Source organism: Protomyctophum bolini (assembly GCF_963924005.1).
Source record: "Protomyctophum bolini genome assembly, chromosome: 22".
NCBI classification, from domain to species: domain Eukaryota; kingdom Metazoa; phylum Chordata; class Actinopteri; order Myctophiformes; family Myctophidae; genus Protomyctophum; species Protomyctophum bolini.
In genome coordinates this window covers 35546564-35562374 of record NC_137883.1, presented here as the reverse complement: position 1 = coordinate 35562374, position 15811 = coordinate 35546564, and the positions used below count along the sequence as shown (strand labels likewise).

At 41.1% G+C, this 15811-nt stretch overlaps 1 protein-coding gene across 1 annotated transcript; it reads left to right on the top strand.

Annotated features, from left to right (window-relative positions):
- Positions 1 to 1429: 1429 nt before the first annotated feature.
- Positions 1430 to 3488, top strand: LOC308309799 (uncharacterized protein; the record flags this gene model as incomplete). The annotated part of the gene is made up of 3 exons (XM_080755716.1): positions 1430 to 1559; positions 2892 to 2994; positions 3357 to 3488. Exons 1-3 carry the CDS (start codon positions 1480 to 1482, stop codon positions 3486 to 3488), a joined length of 315 nt encoding a protein of 104 aa, XP_080611842.1. The 5' UTR covers positions 1430 to 1479.
- Between the last annotated feature and the right edge of the window lie 12323 nt (positions 3489 to 15811).

Sequence of the window (15811 nt, the reverse complement as noted above, 5' to 3'; positions counted from 1 at the left end):
TATTACACTGAATGATGATGATAAACCATTTGCATTCCTTTCGTCTTGTTTTTCTTTAGCTAACATGGAAAGAAGTGTGCACGGAGGCTTTGAGCCACAGGACGATGTCACTAAAATACATGGACTACGTGTGGTTGCAATATCCAGAGAGGAGACATCTGAAAATATATGTAAGTGTTGAGTTTGACACCACATTTTGATGTAGTTTTAGTATTTTGAATAAATTCCATTTGAGTTTCAGTCATAAGATTTTAGAATGGCCATGATGGCATCGCAATGGCAGATTGTAAACTTGGTTGCATGCTGAAAATTGCCGATCTACAAGCTCACAATCTTGTAGATCTGCTATATTCAGAACACAACAGCCGAGGGCAACCAAACATAAAATGACTTACTTTTAATGCTACTGGATCTCTTATCCACTAGTCCCTCGAACATTTTAGTCTAGTTTATTTTTGACGAAATTGTCAATATATTTACTCTTAATTTTAGTCACCATAGTCTTATAGCTTATAGCATTAGATTATACACTAGTATTATACAATATATTAATATAGTATTATATAGATCATACCACTAGTATTATACAATATATTGAAGTATTATATAGATTATACACTAGTATTATACAATATATTAATATAGTATAAAAAATCACGGCACTCCATGTTAAGTGATTACTATTCTAATTATTTAGCATACAGTATGTCAGCAGTTTACTCCACATAACTGATTGAAAACAACCCCTCCAGGATCTCAGGAGGTACTTTTGTATTATAGGCAGCAGTTCCCCTGCCATCGCTATGTGCTGGCCTCCTTCAGCCCTTATTTTGAGGTACACAATTCTGCCTTGGCTTTCACATGAATCGCTATATTATCCAGCCTACTCACTGTAAATAAAAGCCTAACCCATGAACACCCCCGAGCCAACCATTCACCTTTTCAAACCCGTACAGGCAATGTTTACGTCTGGCATGGTGGAGTCCACACAGGAAAAGGTGACCATCAGTGATGTGGAACTCCGCTGCAAATGTGCAGGTGAATTATTATCATTATAAATCTTATTCATAATGTCTACATGTTTGTCCTACTACTGTACACAACATTGTGTGATTTATTAGTATTATACAATATATTGTAGTAGTCTATATCAATATATTGAAGTATTATATACACTAGTATTATACAATACTAGTGTATTTGGCCAGATATCATTATGCAGTGCTCAAGTCTACACCGACCAGAGTCCAGCGGGAGCTTTTTAACTTTACTTGTGTACTCTTTTTTTTTTTTTTTTTTTTCAGCCATCCCCCCCCCCCCCCCCCCCCCCCCCCCTTCAAAAACTGGGGACCCACACAGGCCAGGCCTCTGGTCAGCCAACCAGCCAGGATCTGGCCTGGGTCCCCCCCCTTCCTAACCACTAGGACAATCAGGGATTGGCCGTACTGCAGCTACAAGACACCTCCCCCTTTAAGAGTCATGGGCGTGGCCACAGAGCTCTTCGCTACACCTGGCAGAGGCAAGGAACACCTGCCCGCGCACCGCCGTCCAATCGCAGAGTGAGTTCCACAAACTGCTCAAATCAGAATATTTATCAGATTCAAAACTGCTTTCAAGTTAAAAGTATTGCTCATTCACAATGCATTTATGTTGGAGAGAGCCCTCCATCAGATGGCGCTGTGGCGCTGGATGAGTCAAGTATACACCGTAAGACCCCCTGAGGGCGAGAAGCAACCTGTTGTGACATGTTAGAACAGGTCGGCTCCATATATGGAGATCTAAGGGTTAGAGGTGAGATAGATTTGCTGACAGGCTCCATATATGCAGCCTTTCAAAGACTGGTCAAACCATATGGGCTTCCACTGGAAATGCATTGGAGCGGCCATTAAACACAGACACAAGACAAACGCAAGACGGGTGTCTTGAATTTGTGAATGCAGCCCAGTAAGGGCATATGTCGACCCCGCCCGCTCACCTCCGCCCCACCCCCTCCTGGTGCTGTCTACATAGCATGTTATGTGGACAGCACTAGAATTGCATTGTATATAGTCATAGAACGCCATAGTACATATGTATAGCATAGTAGTATATATGTATAGTTTATATGTATAGTTTCATTATATAGATATTCATTCCACTGTTACTTTCTTAGCTTACGCATGTTTCATGATAAATGCTTTCATGTGATGTATTCCCATGCTTTTGTTCTTGCTTAATGTAAGTCGCTCTGGATTAGGAGCGTCTGCTAAATGCCTAAATTGTAAAATTGTCGGATGTTCCCCGAGCGGCGTCAGGGCCAGGACATCAAGGTAGTTATCAGTGTTGAATTTGACACCACATTTTGATGTCGTTTTAGTCAGTCTTTTGAATAAAAGTCATATTTTAGTTGACTAAATAATACCATAATTTTTTAGAATGGGCATAGCAATGGCAGATTGTACACTTGGTTGCATGCTGAAAATTGCCGATTTACAAGCTCACAATCTTGAAGATCTGCTATATTCAGAACACAACAGCTGAGCACAACCAAACATAAAATGACTTACTTTTAGTGCTACTGGATCTCTTATCCACTAGTCCTCTCTAACATTTTAGTCTAGTTTTATATTTATTGACGAAATTGTCAATATATTTACTCTTAGTTTTAGTCACCAAAGGTTAAAAGCCTCAATCTGAAATGTCTTCACCTGGTTGGATGTAGAAAGAGAGAACATAGTTTTAAGAACGTGATAATACCTTATTCTACATATTGTTTAGAAACTGATCACTAGTGGGGAGCTCCTTTCATGCTGTTTCACAAATGGCAGATTACATTTTCCCTCATGAGGTTTGATTTAGCTTAATTCTATGAGCTCTGATGTCAACTAATTTCTCTACTATTCCTCCTCCAGGTTCTCTGTACGACGGGGTGGAGAGGATCGCAGAGCTGCAGGCGAGGAACAAGACTCGGCTAATTCACCTCCAGTGCACCTCCAGTACCCTCTGGAGCCCCAGGTGAGTGAAGACCTGGATCTCTAACCTTTTCAAGGACATTCAAGTCAATATGTACTTGGCCGTGGAGGAGCCACGTCCGAAAATATTTGGTTAAATGTTTTAAAAGTCTTCAAAAGTTTACACAAAGGAAATATTTTTGTCCGTATTATTTGATCAAATAATTGTGTCCAGGCTTGGATCAATGGAACTAACATGAAAGAGTTTAAAGAAAAAAAATGCCATTGCCTTTTATTTTTACACTAAAATCTTTAGAGGTTTGAAAAATTGTTTTGGGACCCTCTTGCTAAACTCCACCCCACCCCGGCCCGCTCGTTTTTATCCCTTTAGTTAAACCCAGTTTTTGTTTTTCTCTTCCCCTCCAGCCAAGCCTCGGTCAAGACTTTACAGTCTCGGACGAGGAGCTTCGCACGGGAGACCCTCTGGAGATGAGGCGGGCGACCCTGATGCCAGGCCAGCTGCAGGACCCCCCTGACCTCCCACATGGGACCTCCTAGCGCCCTGATGCCAGACCAGCTGTAGGACCCCCTGGTCTCCCACATGGGACCTCCTAGCGCCAGTGCTGCTGCTTCCTCTCACCAGGAGAGCCCCAGAGGCCCTAAGCGGCCTGCCGTCACGGTGCCCCAGCTTTCTCCTGAGGTAACGTTACCTTCATAATTCATATTAATTATTAATTTCCTGTGAATTACAAAAAAAGGTCAAACTTTCATATACCGGTACCTATTCTAGAATATATTCTTTGCACAAAGTGCAACATGGGTAAATATTAGTTTTTCAGAAAACTAAAGGGTTAGGATTTAGAAGGCCTTTTTAGAATCTGCCTGGACCACCTCACCCATTTTGAACCTGTCAACCATATAATTGGTACCCGTCTCCTTGTTCTATTGTTTAAACTCAATAACAGTGGCTTCTATTTCAGCACGCTAACTTTCCAAATATAAAACATTTGAATTATGCTTCAAGTAGCATGTGACATTAGTGGTTAGTGGTTCTATTCTATATGTACCTGTACCCCACTGATAAATGACCCTCCCTTCCCCAGGCTGTGGTTCTATTCTATATGTACCTGTACCCCACTGATAAATGACCCTCCCTTCCCCAGGCTGTGGTTCTATTCTATATGTACCTGTACCCCACTGATTAATGACCCTCCCCTCCCCAGGCTGTGGTTCTATTCTATATGTACCTGTACCCCACTGATAAATGACCCTCTCCTCCCCAGGCTCTGCAAGTGTCTCTTGAGCAGCAAGGCCCAGAAGTCATCGCTCTCTATGGTCAGCTGCAGCAGGAGATGGAGGCCTACAGCAGGAGATGGTAGCCTGGAGCAGGAGATGGTGGCCTGCAGCAGGAGATGGTGGCCTGCAGCAACCTTCGACAACCATCTCAACAATGGTGCAGTATTTGGAGAATTTCTCAATTTGAGGACAAGTTCTGGTTGAGCGTCACCGTGGTCGGTGTGTGGACACAGGTGGCGCCGAAGCAACAGAACCCGTGACTTGGGTTGCAATCTGGGGTTTTGGCTTCAGTGAGAGGCCTTTGTTTTTTTTGTTTTCTTCTTAAACTTTCCCCACGATTTTGCAACCCAGTGTCAAGAATTATAGAATGTAATCCTGGGCGCTACACTTCCTCTGTCTACCGGGGGGGGGGGGGGGGGGGGGGGGCAGCAAAAAAGCACACGTGTGTCATAAAATGAGTTGATACAACTCGTGCAGCATTACACCATTGTTTATTATTATTTTATTTTACTGTTTTACCTGATTTGATTCCATCTGAATCAAATCCATCTCAAGAACCTGAGAGTAGGAGAGAGAATAAGGAGTCTGACACACGGGTGTCACTGTGGAATGGGCGGCAGGTCTCACTGAAGGTATAATAATGGGTATAGAAAGAGGTTAAATTACTATGGTATTACATAATTGTAATATATAGGATAATTAGATAATATGTTGAATAATGCCACAATAATATCATATTGTATAATACTAGTGGTATAATCTAAGTACACATTTTGATGTTTGCCATTTGCAGTCTTATCAGACCAGTGTCTTCTCTTTTATCCGGTGCTCATGTATTCTGGCGTAACACTGGTTCCTCTGCTTCCTGAGATCCTGGAGGGGTTGTTTTCAATCAGTTATGTGGAGTAAGCTGCTGACATACTGTATGCTAATAATAATTAGAATAGTAATCACTTAACATGGAGTGCCGTGAGTGACGCAAATGTTTGTCAAATTAATTTAAATCAAACGAAAAACCTACTTCTCACATATATATTCATATTTCTCTTGGAGGAATTATAATATAATCTAATCTAATAATAATAATCTATATAATACTACTGGTATGATCTATATAATACTACATTAATATATTGTATAATACTAGAGTATAATCTATATAATACTTCAATATATTGTATAATACTAGTGGTATGATCTATATAATACTATATTAATATATTGTATAATACTAGTGTATAATCTATATAATACTATAAGCTATAAGACTATGGTGACTAAAACTAAGAGTAAATATATTTACAATTTCGTCAAAAATAAACTAGACTAAAATGTTCGAGGGACTAGTGGAGAAGAGATCCAGTAGCATTAAAAGTAAGTCAAAAGTAACCAAGTTTGGTATAAAATAGTTGAGTGGAAACTGTTAAAAAACGTAGTAGCAAGTCACTGTGTGACAGCGCGTCGAGTTGAGCGACCTAAGACCTTCTGGGGATGGCCGGAGTCCTTAAACATCTCAGTCTCCTAGTGAGGACGGTGGTACACTGGTGGTGCCGGCCTCCTTAATTGTCGTTGTCTGCATACAGAAACAACTCTAAAGGAAATTAGTCCAATTCAAACAGTGTCCACAACAACGCAGTCGCACACAAACCAAACGGTAATGGTAATGTAATGGCAATCCTTCCCTTCAGAATTTGTTGCCCATTACTTCACAGGTGGTGAAAGTGGTCGTACGCAGCAGTGCACACAGAAACATGAATGATGGATGTCCAGTCGTAGAGCTCAGTTTGACTTGTATTTATTGAAGTGTTGTAGATGATGAACATACCAATATATATCGATTATCCTGTTTCATGCCGTCCATTTTGTCTGGAGTGGAGAGCTGGTAAGAACGGTGTGCTCCCACCATACCCTGTGTCTAGTTCCTGCCTAGTGCCCCTGTGTGTCACCTTTATAAGTGCTCACCTTCTATCATCTGTGTTTCTAAAGCCCGCCACCAGGTGGTCAAAAATAATACTGGTAATAGAGATAGAGAGATAGAGATATACTTTATTAGTCTCCCGAGGAAGAAATTTGTCTTAGACAAAGGGCCCGCATGCAAGCGTAGCCCTAGTCCATGTCGCCACAGTGCAGCGCCAAATACATCTTTCTTGCATCATAGAAAAAAAGAGGAAGAAGAAGGATAGGGAGGGGGGGGGGGGGGTAAGAAGACTGTGTAGAGTTCGTTGTTTATGTTAGCGTTTCCTGGGCTCCTATCGTATCTGGTCGCCAGAGGTCACGTCGTCTCAGAGTCCCAGATAGTGAGAGGAATAACAGCAAGCTGTACAGACGTTACGGCCTTGGTTCCCAGGCGCAAGGCTCCACAGTAGGTTGTGGGAGGGATAGGGGGGGGGGGCACGTGCTTTCGTTCCTGTCCGCTGTCTTCCATCCTTGGGCAATTGTTATTGCTGTATTCTCCAGCAGAGTCTTTGGGGTGTTTGGCCTGTTAATGATCTCCACCAGCTGTTGCAGCACTACGGCCACATAGGGCTGCATTTCAGCTCCCATTTGTATAGAGATCTCTCCGATGGCCCATGTGGCGTTGTTGCACACGGATATCAACTCCGGGTTTAAGTTAGTGCCGAGTATGGGCATGAAATCAGCAGAGATAGACAGGAGACAGTGGAGAGGGACCACGCGGTAGCAGGGAATAGAAGGTGGGAGAGGGAGAAAGAGCGTCCGCCTTCTTCAGATAGCAAAGTAAGAATGATAATAATAATACAAATAATGCCTCTCTTCTAATGGCTCCTACAGGTATTATAGTCCGTCAACCAATACTAATGATTTAATATAGACGTAAATCAAAACTGAGAACAACAACAAACTGCGTCGCCCGCTTCTGCTCTTCAAAGGGCATCACAGACCTGTTATTGCTCCTTCTGCTCTTCAAAGGGCATCACAGACCTGTTATTGCTCCTTCTCGTGTGGCTGAACGCCACTTGTCCCTCTAAGAAGTTAGTCGCCGACCACACGGGGCAAATGAAAATAAATTCACAATCATCTTTTACTTTGTCTAATAACCTAAAACATGAACCTTGGTTGAAAAAACTAAAGTTTAAAAAGTTCTCTTTAAACTCTAAACACAAGAGAAAAATAAAGACTAGACACAGTGGTCTAATGTTGCAATAGAACTGAAATTAACTTTATAACTCATTAATCATGAATCTCCCACACACTTTACATATGACTTTACTGTAGGCCTATTGCATTTTTTATATGATACATGATATGAGGCGCACAGGAGGTACAGGTACAGGAAGGACAGAGAGAGGTTGGAGAACTCCGCGTGGGCCGGGGGCCAATCCCCATCACGAGCGGGGCTCAGCGGGTTACCCGCGCCTCTCGGCGAAGGGTAGACGCACGCTGAGCCGCTCAGTGTGGCGCGCGTGCAGCCCCGGACATCTAAGCTTCGGCCGCCTCGTCTTCCAATGAGTTTGGCCTTCCTCTTCCTAAAAGTATAAAGCATATTATATACATTTTCCAATTTCAATAAATATGGTCTATAGTGGGGGGGTAGTTCTATTTAAACAGTATACATTTTGCGGCCACCCACAGAATCGAGAAAGAGCTATCAATCTGTCAATCCTTTCCGTGTCCGGGCCGGGATTCAATTCACTTTAAGCATGGGCATACCCTCTATAAGAAATATTTGATGACATCACTTACAGTAAGTAAGGCATACCTATCTGCTAAACAGAAGAGACTAGTGTAGAGGGTACAGTATGTATTTTATTTTTTCAAAACAAATTTCTATTTTTTCAAAGCCCTGTGTTTCAACACGGCTGCGGCTGCAGCTCTTTTTTGTTTTTCTCTGAAATAAAAATAATTATAATATAAATCAATATTATGTCAACAGTCAATTCTACAGAAAATTATCATTAACGCAATATAGGTTATCTTTACAGGCCTTACGTTTGTGGCGTGGGAAACCCGACGGGTCCCGTTGGTACGGGGGGATGGACGCGTGGTGGGACGCGGAGGATGGGGGCACCGGGGGCACTGGGCAGGTACCTCTTGTCCTCGGACATCACGTCACCTATAAACGTGCAAAACACAGAAGAAAAACTATTAAGAACTTCTTCTAAGAAGTTAGTCGCCGACCACACGGGGCCGCGAAACTAGTTAACAAGCCGGAGTCTCGTTCGTTATCGGAATCAACCAGACAAATCACTCCACCAACTAAGAACGGCCATGCACCACCACCCACAGAATCGATTGGGGATTGGGGATCCATCTAAAAGTATAAAGCATATTATATACATTTTCCAATTTCAATAAATATGGTTTTGTGAACATACTATTCTTACACAATAGTTTAAAGCCTGCGACGTAAATCACCGTCAAGTTCAAGTGCGCGGTCATTAGTGCTATGAAAACTGATCCATCGTCAGCAAGCCTAGAGGCGCTTGAGAACCAATGGCATCTCTTATCCACTATGTGACAGGATAATACAGTATATATTACACTAAAACTACAAAGCCTATATCCATTGTAAACTCAGTTAGCCTACTAGTTACTTTTTAGATTGTATTATTACAAAACATACACTAAACAACTTCAGTCCTACATTTCTTTACTTTAACTCAAGTAAAACAGTGTGTCCACTCAACTGTCATTGACAGTTAACCTAGTGGGGGAGTGATTATGCAAGACATTAGGGGTGTGGACAAGCATCTATTGTCACACCCATTCCAGAGGTGCTAAAATCTGATGAATCTTTGCAGGGCAAATTCTGTACTTTGCATCTCTATCTGTTATCTGTTTCAACAAGTTTTAGATGGTCATATCTCCTTCAATTATTATTCCAATTTCATTGAATGATAGATCATATGAAAGCTTACATTCTGTACTTTAATAATCTGTAATCTGTAAGTAATCGAGTTGAGGCCCTTTTTGCTGGCCCCTGTCACATATGTCGGATGATGATGTTTATAAAACCTCTCGTTTCTGTAAAGAAACTATTTATCGGTCGATTTAATAGCCAGATTGATATGGTCGCGAGTCACCGCAGTGGGGGCAGCCATGTTTGTTGTTTGACGCCGTCGAGTGACGGGGCTGATGGCCAATCAGCTGCATGCGATCAGATATTCGATCGAGACTGACGCCGCCGTAGGCAGCGTCACCAAATCTGAAACGCCAGGACATATTATTTTAATGGTAGCGATTCAGGGCTGGAGCCAGTCCCTGTTTCCCAATAATGTTAGAAGTAACAGGAGGGCAGGACAGGGTCTTTGGGTGGAGGGACCTACCTTTTCTGGTTTAGTGAAGAAACGGGAAGGCATGAGGACAGGGTCTTTGGGAGACTCCATGCAGGTGGTGCTCTTGGACCTGATTAGTTTCATCGCTACGTCAACACAAACGCACATAATATTTATATATCAAGAAACGTTTTCAATATTAAAAATAAATAAAAACACACATTCAAATCTCAATGGGATAGCAGAAGAGTCAGTATACCTCGTTGATCTTGGGGTCGTTGGGCGCCTGGGCATCCTTGGCTTTTTTTATGTTCTCCACCAACTTCCTGGTGAAAGGCGGGGCCGCCTTTGGCCTTCCTCTTCCTAAAAGTATAAAGCATATTATATACATTTTCCAATTTCAATAAATATGGTTTTGTGAACATACTATTCTTCTAACACAATAGTTTAAAGCCTGCGACGTAAATCACCGTCAAGTTCAAGTGCGCGGTCATTAGTGCTATGAAAACTGATCCATCGTCAGCAAGCCTAGAGGCGCTTGAGAACCAATGGCATCTCTTATCCACTATGTGACAGGATAATACAGTATATATTACAGTATTTCTGACCTCTCCCTGTCCTTCAACAGAGCCGCCTCCCGGAGAACAGGGTTCAGCCTGATCTTCAGCCTGTGTTTGGGTTTGGGTGTTTGGGTCCCGTTGGTACGGGGGGATGGACGCGTGGCCGTGGTGGGACTCGGAGGATGGGGGCACCGGGGGCAGTGGGCAGGTACCTCTTCACGTCACCTAATCTGATCTCAGGTCAGAATGGGTTAAATCAATGTGACGTCATAAGCGCGTCCTTCTTCCTACCAGTTTCGGGCAGGGCACACGGGGGCCACGCGTGGTGGGACGCGGGCAGTGGGCAGGTACCGCTTCACGTCACCTAATCTGATCTCGGGTCAGAATGGGTTAAATCAATGTGACGTCATAAGCGCGTCCTTCTTCCTACCAGTTTCTCGCAGGGCACACGCGTGGTGGGACGCGGGCAGTGGGCAGGTACCTCTTCACGTCACCTAATCTGATCTCAGGTCAGAATGGGTTAAATCAATGTGACGTCATAAGCGCGTCCTTCATGTCGTTCATTTCCAATGGGAGTCACATGGTTTGACACAACATTTGTTGTATGAGGGGGAGGGGGGCAGTCGAGGGCAGGGCACACGGGGGCCACGCGTGGTGGGACGCGGGCAGTGGGCAGGTACCTCTTCACGTCACCTAATCTGATCTCAGGTCAGAATGGGTTAAATCAATGTGACGTCATAAGCGCGTCCTTCCTACCAGTTTCGGGCAGGGCACACGGGGGCCACGCGTGGTGGGACGGTACCGCTTCACGTCACCTAATCTGATCTCAGGTCAGAATGGGTTAAATCAATGTGACGTCATAAGCGCGTCACATCTTTATCTTCCTACCAGTTTCGGGCAGGGCATGGATGGACGTAGGGTGGGACACGGAGGATGGGGGCACACCTCTTGCCTCTTGACATCACGTCACCTATAAACGTGCAAAACACAGAAGAAAAACTATTAGATTTATTTGTTCCTCTTTTAAAACAATTAAATTAATTATCTTTTGTCGTCATGTTAAAAAAGGTATGGCAGGTGTTATTCTTCAGTTGAAAGAAAGGGCTTTTTGTTTAAAGGTGATATAGACAAGTTTTAAGCAAACATTACATTTTTATATATATTATTTTTTCCCCTATATATTATGACGCTGAGGTGTTCGGTAAACAAACCAATTAAACAAAGCAACTCAAACAAAATAAGAAATGCATTACATATATAACAGAAATACTGAAATAGAAAATGACTGAATATAGCTCCCACAATGCCTTTGTGCAGGGTCTGCCTTTATCTTTTGGCGGTGTTTCAACCACCGCTGCAGCCGCAGCTCTTTTTTGTTTTTCTCTGAAATAAAAATAATAATATAATAATAATAATATAATATAATATAATTCATATTTCTCTTGGAGGAATTATAATATAATCTAATAATAATAATCTATATAATACTACTGGTATGATCTATATAATACTACATTAATATATTGTATAATACTAGAGTATAATCTATATAATACTTCAATATATTGTATAATACTAGTGGTATGATCTATAATATGGCGTTTAGAAAGCTTTTGCTGACCCTGTGGCAAAAAACATTGATGTAAAGGATGTTGTTCGGAGCTGTATGTTGTATCCCGGCGGGAACCCCTTTTGGCATTATGCTATGCTTTTCCTTTTTCCCCCATTTGCCTTTCGGCAGCATTGGCTGCTCGGATGAATCATGAAAACCCCCTAGTTTGACATGTCACATGCTACTTAAAGCAAAAGGAACATTTTGGACACGTTTGCCTGCCATAGGATGTTAATGGTAGGGTCACAAGAAACCCCTATTTAAAAAAAATGCCCAATACTGACAGCAAGTGGATTCATGAATGTGTGTATATTATAGACAATATTTTAGGCCAATAATAAAAAAGACAATATACCAAATGTCCTATTCGTCCACCTCAGCTGCCGGACTAACGAGGGAGGAGCGCACACCAATAGTGGGGAGGTGCTGACCAGGGGAGATGAACCTGAAAAAAAAAAGGAAGGATAGGTTGCACAGCTCATAGTCAAAAAACGTTTATTTTAAAGATTACAGAAACAGTACACCTACAGATTTTGTCCCAACATCACGCAAATGGGTAACCAGTCTCTCTATAGCCAGTCAACAAAGTTAGTTCACAAATCACAACGTGTCTCATTGTGTCATGTTGTGAGCTTGTTGATCTGCTATTTGATCTTCACAAAACCGCGTACTACGCAAATACATTAAGCATATCATCGATGTTGGGCAGCCATCTCTCTGTGGTACTGATCTCTCCAACGCTGGGGATCTCCTGCCTCTCGACCAGCGAGACTCTCCAACGCTTTCCTTGCAACGTGCAAACAAATGGTCAAAGTTAGTTCTTCTGCATGTTTTCATCTTTGACTCGATGACATCTGTACTTCTCCATGATCTTGAACATTCTGTTGACTATCGTTAGAGAGATACCAGAACGCACTAAATACTATATAATATGAAATTATATCCCATTATGAGCCCTAAAACCTTCTTCCTACCAGTTTCGGGCAGGGCATGGATGGACGTAGGGTGGGACACGGAGGATGGGGGCACACCTCTTGCCTCTTGACATCACGTCACCTATAAACGTGCAAAACACAGAAGAAAAACTATTAGATTTATTTGTTCCTCTTTTAAAACAATTAAATTAATTATCTTTTGTCGTCATGTTAAAAAAGGTATGGCAGGTGTTATTCTTCAGTTGAAAGAAAGGGCTTTTTGTTTAAAGGTGATATAGACAAGTTTTAAGCAAACATTACATTTTTATATATATTATTTTTTCCCCTATATATTATGACGCTGAGGTGTTCGGTAAACAAACCAATTAAACAAAGCAACTCAAACAAAATAAGAAATGCATTACATATATAACAGAAATACTGAAATAGAAAATGACTGAATATAGCTCCCACAATGCCTTTGTGCAGGGTCTGCCTTTATCTTTTGGCGGTGTTTCAACCACCGCTGCAGCCGCAGCTCTTTTTTGTTTTTCTCTGAAATAAAAATAATAATATAATAATAATAATATAATATAATATAATTCATATTTCTCTTGGAGGAATTATAATATAATCTAATCTAATAATAATAATCTATATAATACTACTGGTATGATCTATATAATACTACATTAATATATTGTATAATACTAGAGTATAATCTATATAATACTTCAATATATTGTATAATACTAGTGGTATGATCTATAATATGGCGTTTAGAAAGCTTTTGCTGACCCTGTGGCAAAAAACATTGATGTAAAGGATGTTGTTCGGAGCTGTATGTTGTATCCCGGCGGGAACCCCTTTTGGCATTATGCTATGCTTTTCCTTTTTCCCCCATTTGCCTTTCGGCAGCATTGGCTGCTCGGATGAATCATGAAAACCCCCTAGTTTGACATGTCACATGCTACTTAAAGCAAAAGGAACATTTTGGACACGTTTGCCTGCCATAGGATGTTAATGGTAGGGTCACAAGAAACCCCTATTTAAAAAAAATGCCCAATACTGACAGCAAGTGGATTCATGAATGTGTGTATATTATAGACAATATTTTAGGCCAATAATAAAAAAGACAATATACCAAATGTCCTATTCGTCCACCTCAGCTGCCGGACTAACGAGGGAGGAGCGCACACCAATAGTGGGGAGGTGCTGACCAGGGGAGATGAACCTGAAAAAAAAAAGGAAGGATAGGTTGCACAGCTCATAGTCAAAAAACGTTTATTTTAAAGATTACAGAAACAGTACACCTACAGATTTTGTCCCAACATCACGCAAATGGGTAACCAGTCTCTCTATAGCCAGTCAACAAAACGGGGTCTTTCACATTTTTCAGACTCCATCCTGATTGGCTAAGATTGGCTTCCAAATTTTGAAGGAGTGCTCCATTTCAAACAAAATGCCGCAAATGTGTTACAGCATGGCCGCAGCGTCCTCAGTGGACACCTCCTTCACCTCCTGCGTCGCCTTCATGCCGTAAGGTTTCTGGATCAGAAATCCAGAACAAAAGATATCATTTTGATTCAATCGGCTGAGTTTGTCATCATATCCAGATCAGCAATATGTAAAAACACTAGATGGAACTTTAACCATTAATTGTGACTCACCATGGTCTGAAGAACTGCTGCAGCTGTGGCGCCACCTCCTGGGGACAGACGTAACCCAGCCTGCCAATCGTAATTTTTTGCCGGTATTTAAGGACCGCTGCGGCCGCTCTTTTTTTTTTGGATCTGAAATAAAAATAATTTTCATATAAATCAATATTATGTCAACAGTCAATTCTACAGAAAATCATCATTAATGCAATATAGGTTATCTTTACAGCATGGCCGCAGCGTCCTCAGTGGAGGTCCTTCACCTCCTGCGTCGCCTTCATGCCGTCCCATGTGTTTTAATACCGCTGCGGCTGCTCTTTTTTGTTTTTCTCTGAAATAAAAATAATTATAATATAAATCAATATTATGTCAACAGTCAATTCTACAGAAAATTATCATTAATGCAATATAGGTTATCTTTACAGCATGGCCGCAGCGTCAGGACACCTCCTGGTGGACACCTCCTCCTTCACGTGCTGCGTCACCTTCTTCATACCGTCCCTGGGGGTGGAGGAGGGCCAGAAGATAGGTTATCTTTACAGTAAAAGGGTGGCCGCGGCGTCCTCCGTGGACACCTCGTCCTCGAGGGTGAGGGTCTTCAGCTTCAATATATTGTATAATACTAGTGGTATGATCTATATAATACTATATTAATATATTGTATAATACTAGTGGTATGATCTATATAATACTATATTAATATATTGTATAATACTAGTGGTATGATCTATATAATACTACATTAATATATTGTATAATACTAGAGTATAATCTATAATACTTCAATATATTGTATAATACTAGTGGTATGATCTATATAATACTATATTAATATATTGTATAATACTAGTGTATAATCTATATAATACTATAAGCTATAAGACTATGGTGACTAAAACTAAGAGTAAATATATTAACAATTTCGTCAAAAATAAACTAGACTAAAATGTTCGAGGGACTAGTGGATAAGAGATCCAGTAGCATTAAAAGTAAGTCATTTTATGTTTGGTTGCGCTCAGCTGTTGTGTTCTGAATATAGCAGATCTACAAGCTTGTGAGGTTGTAGATCGGCTATTTTCAGCATGCAACCAAGTGTACAGTCTGCCATTGCGATTCTAAAATCCTATGGTATTTTTTTTAAACTAAAATATGACAAACTCAAAGGAATTTTATTCAAAAGACTACTAGTTTGACACCACATCAAAATGTGGTGTCAAACTCAACCCTGATAACTACCTTGATGATCTTGCCCCGACACTCGGGGAACTTTTCACATATATAAGAATATATCTGGAGGGTCAATCCAATGTTCCTCACTTTCCTGCAATGCGGTCTTTCCATGTAGGCTTCTAAAGAAAAACAAGACGAAAGGAATGCAAATGGGTTATCATCATTAGATAATGATCATTTTTTCATAAACGCGCTCTGTTGATCTTAAGCTTGAGTTCTTTGTTTTTGTTAAGTTTAAAGATTTATTGTACCAGTGTTGATTTTGTCAACCTTCTCAGGCGTCTTACTGTTGCTAATGGTATAGACATAGCTACAATTATGTAATACCATAGTAATTTAATCTATACGATAATTAGATAATATGTATGGAATGAATG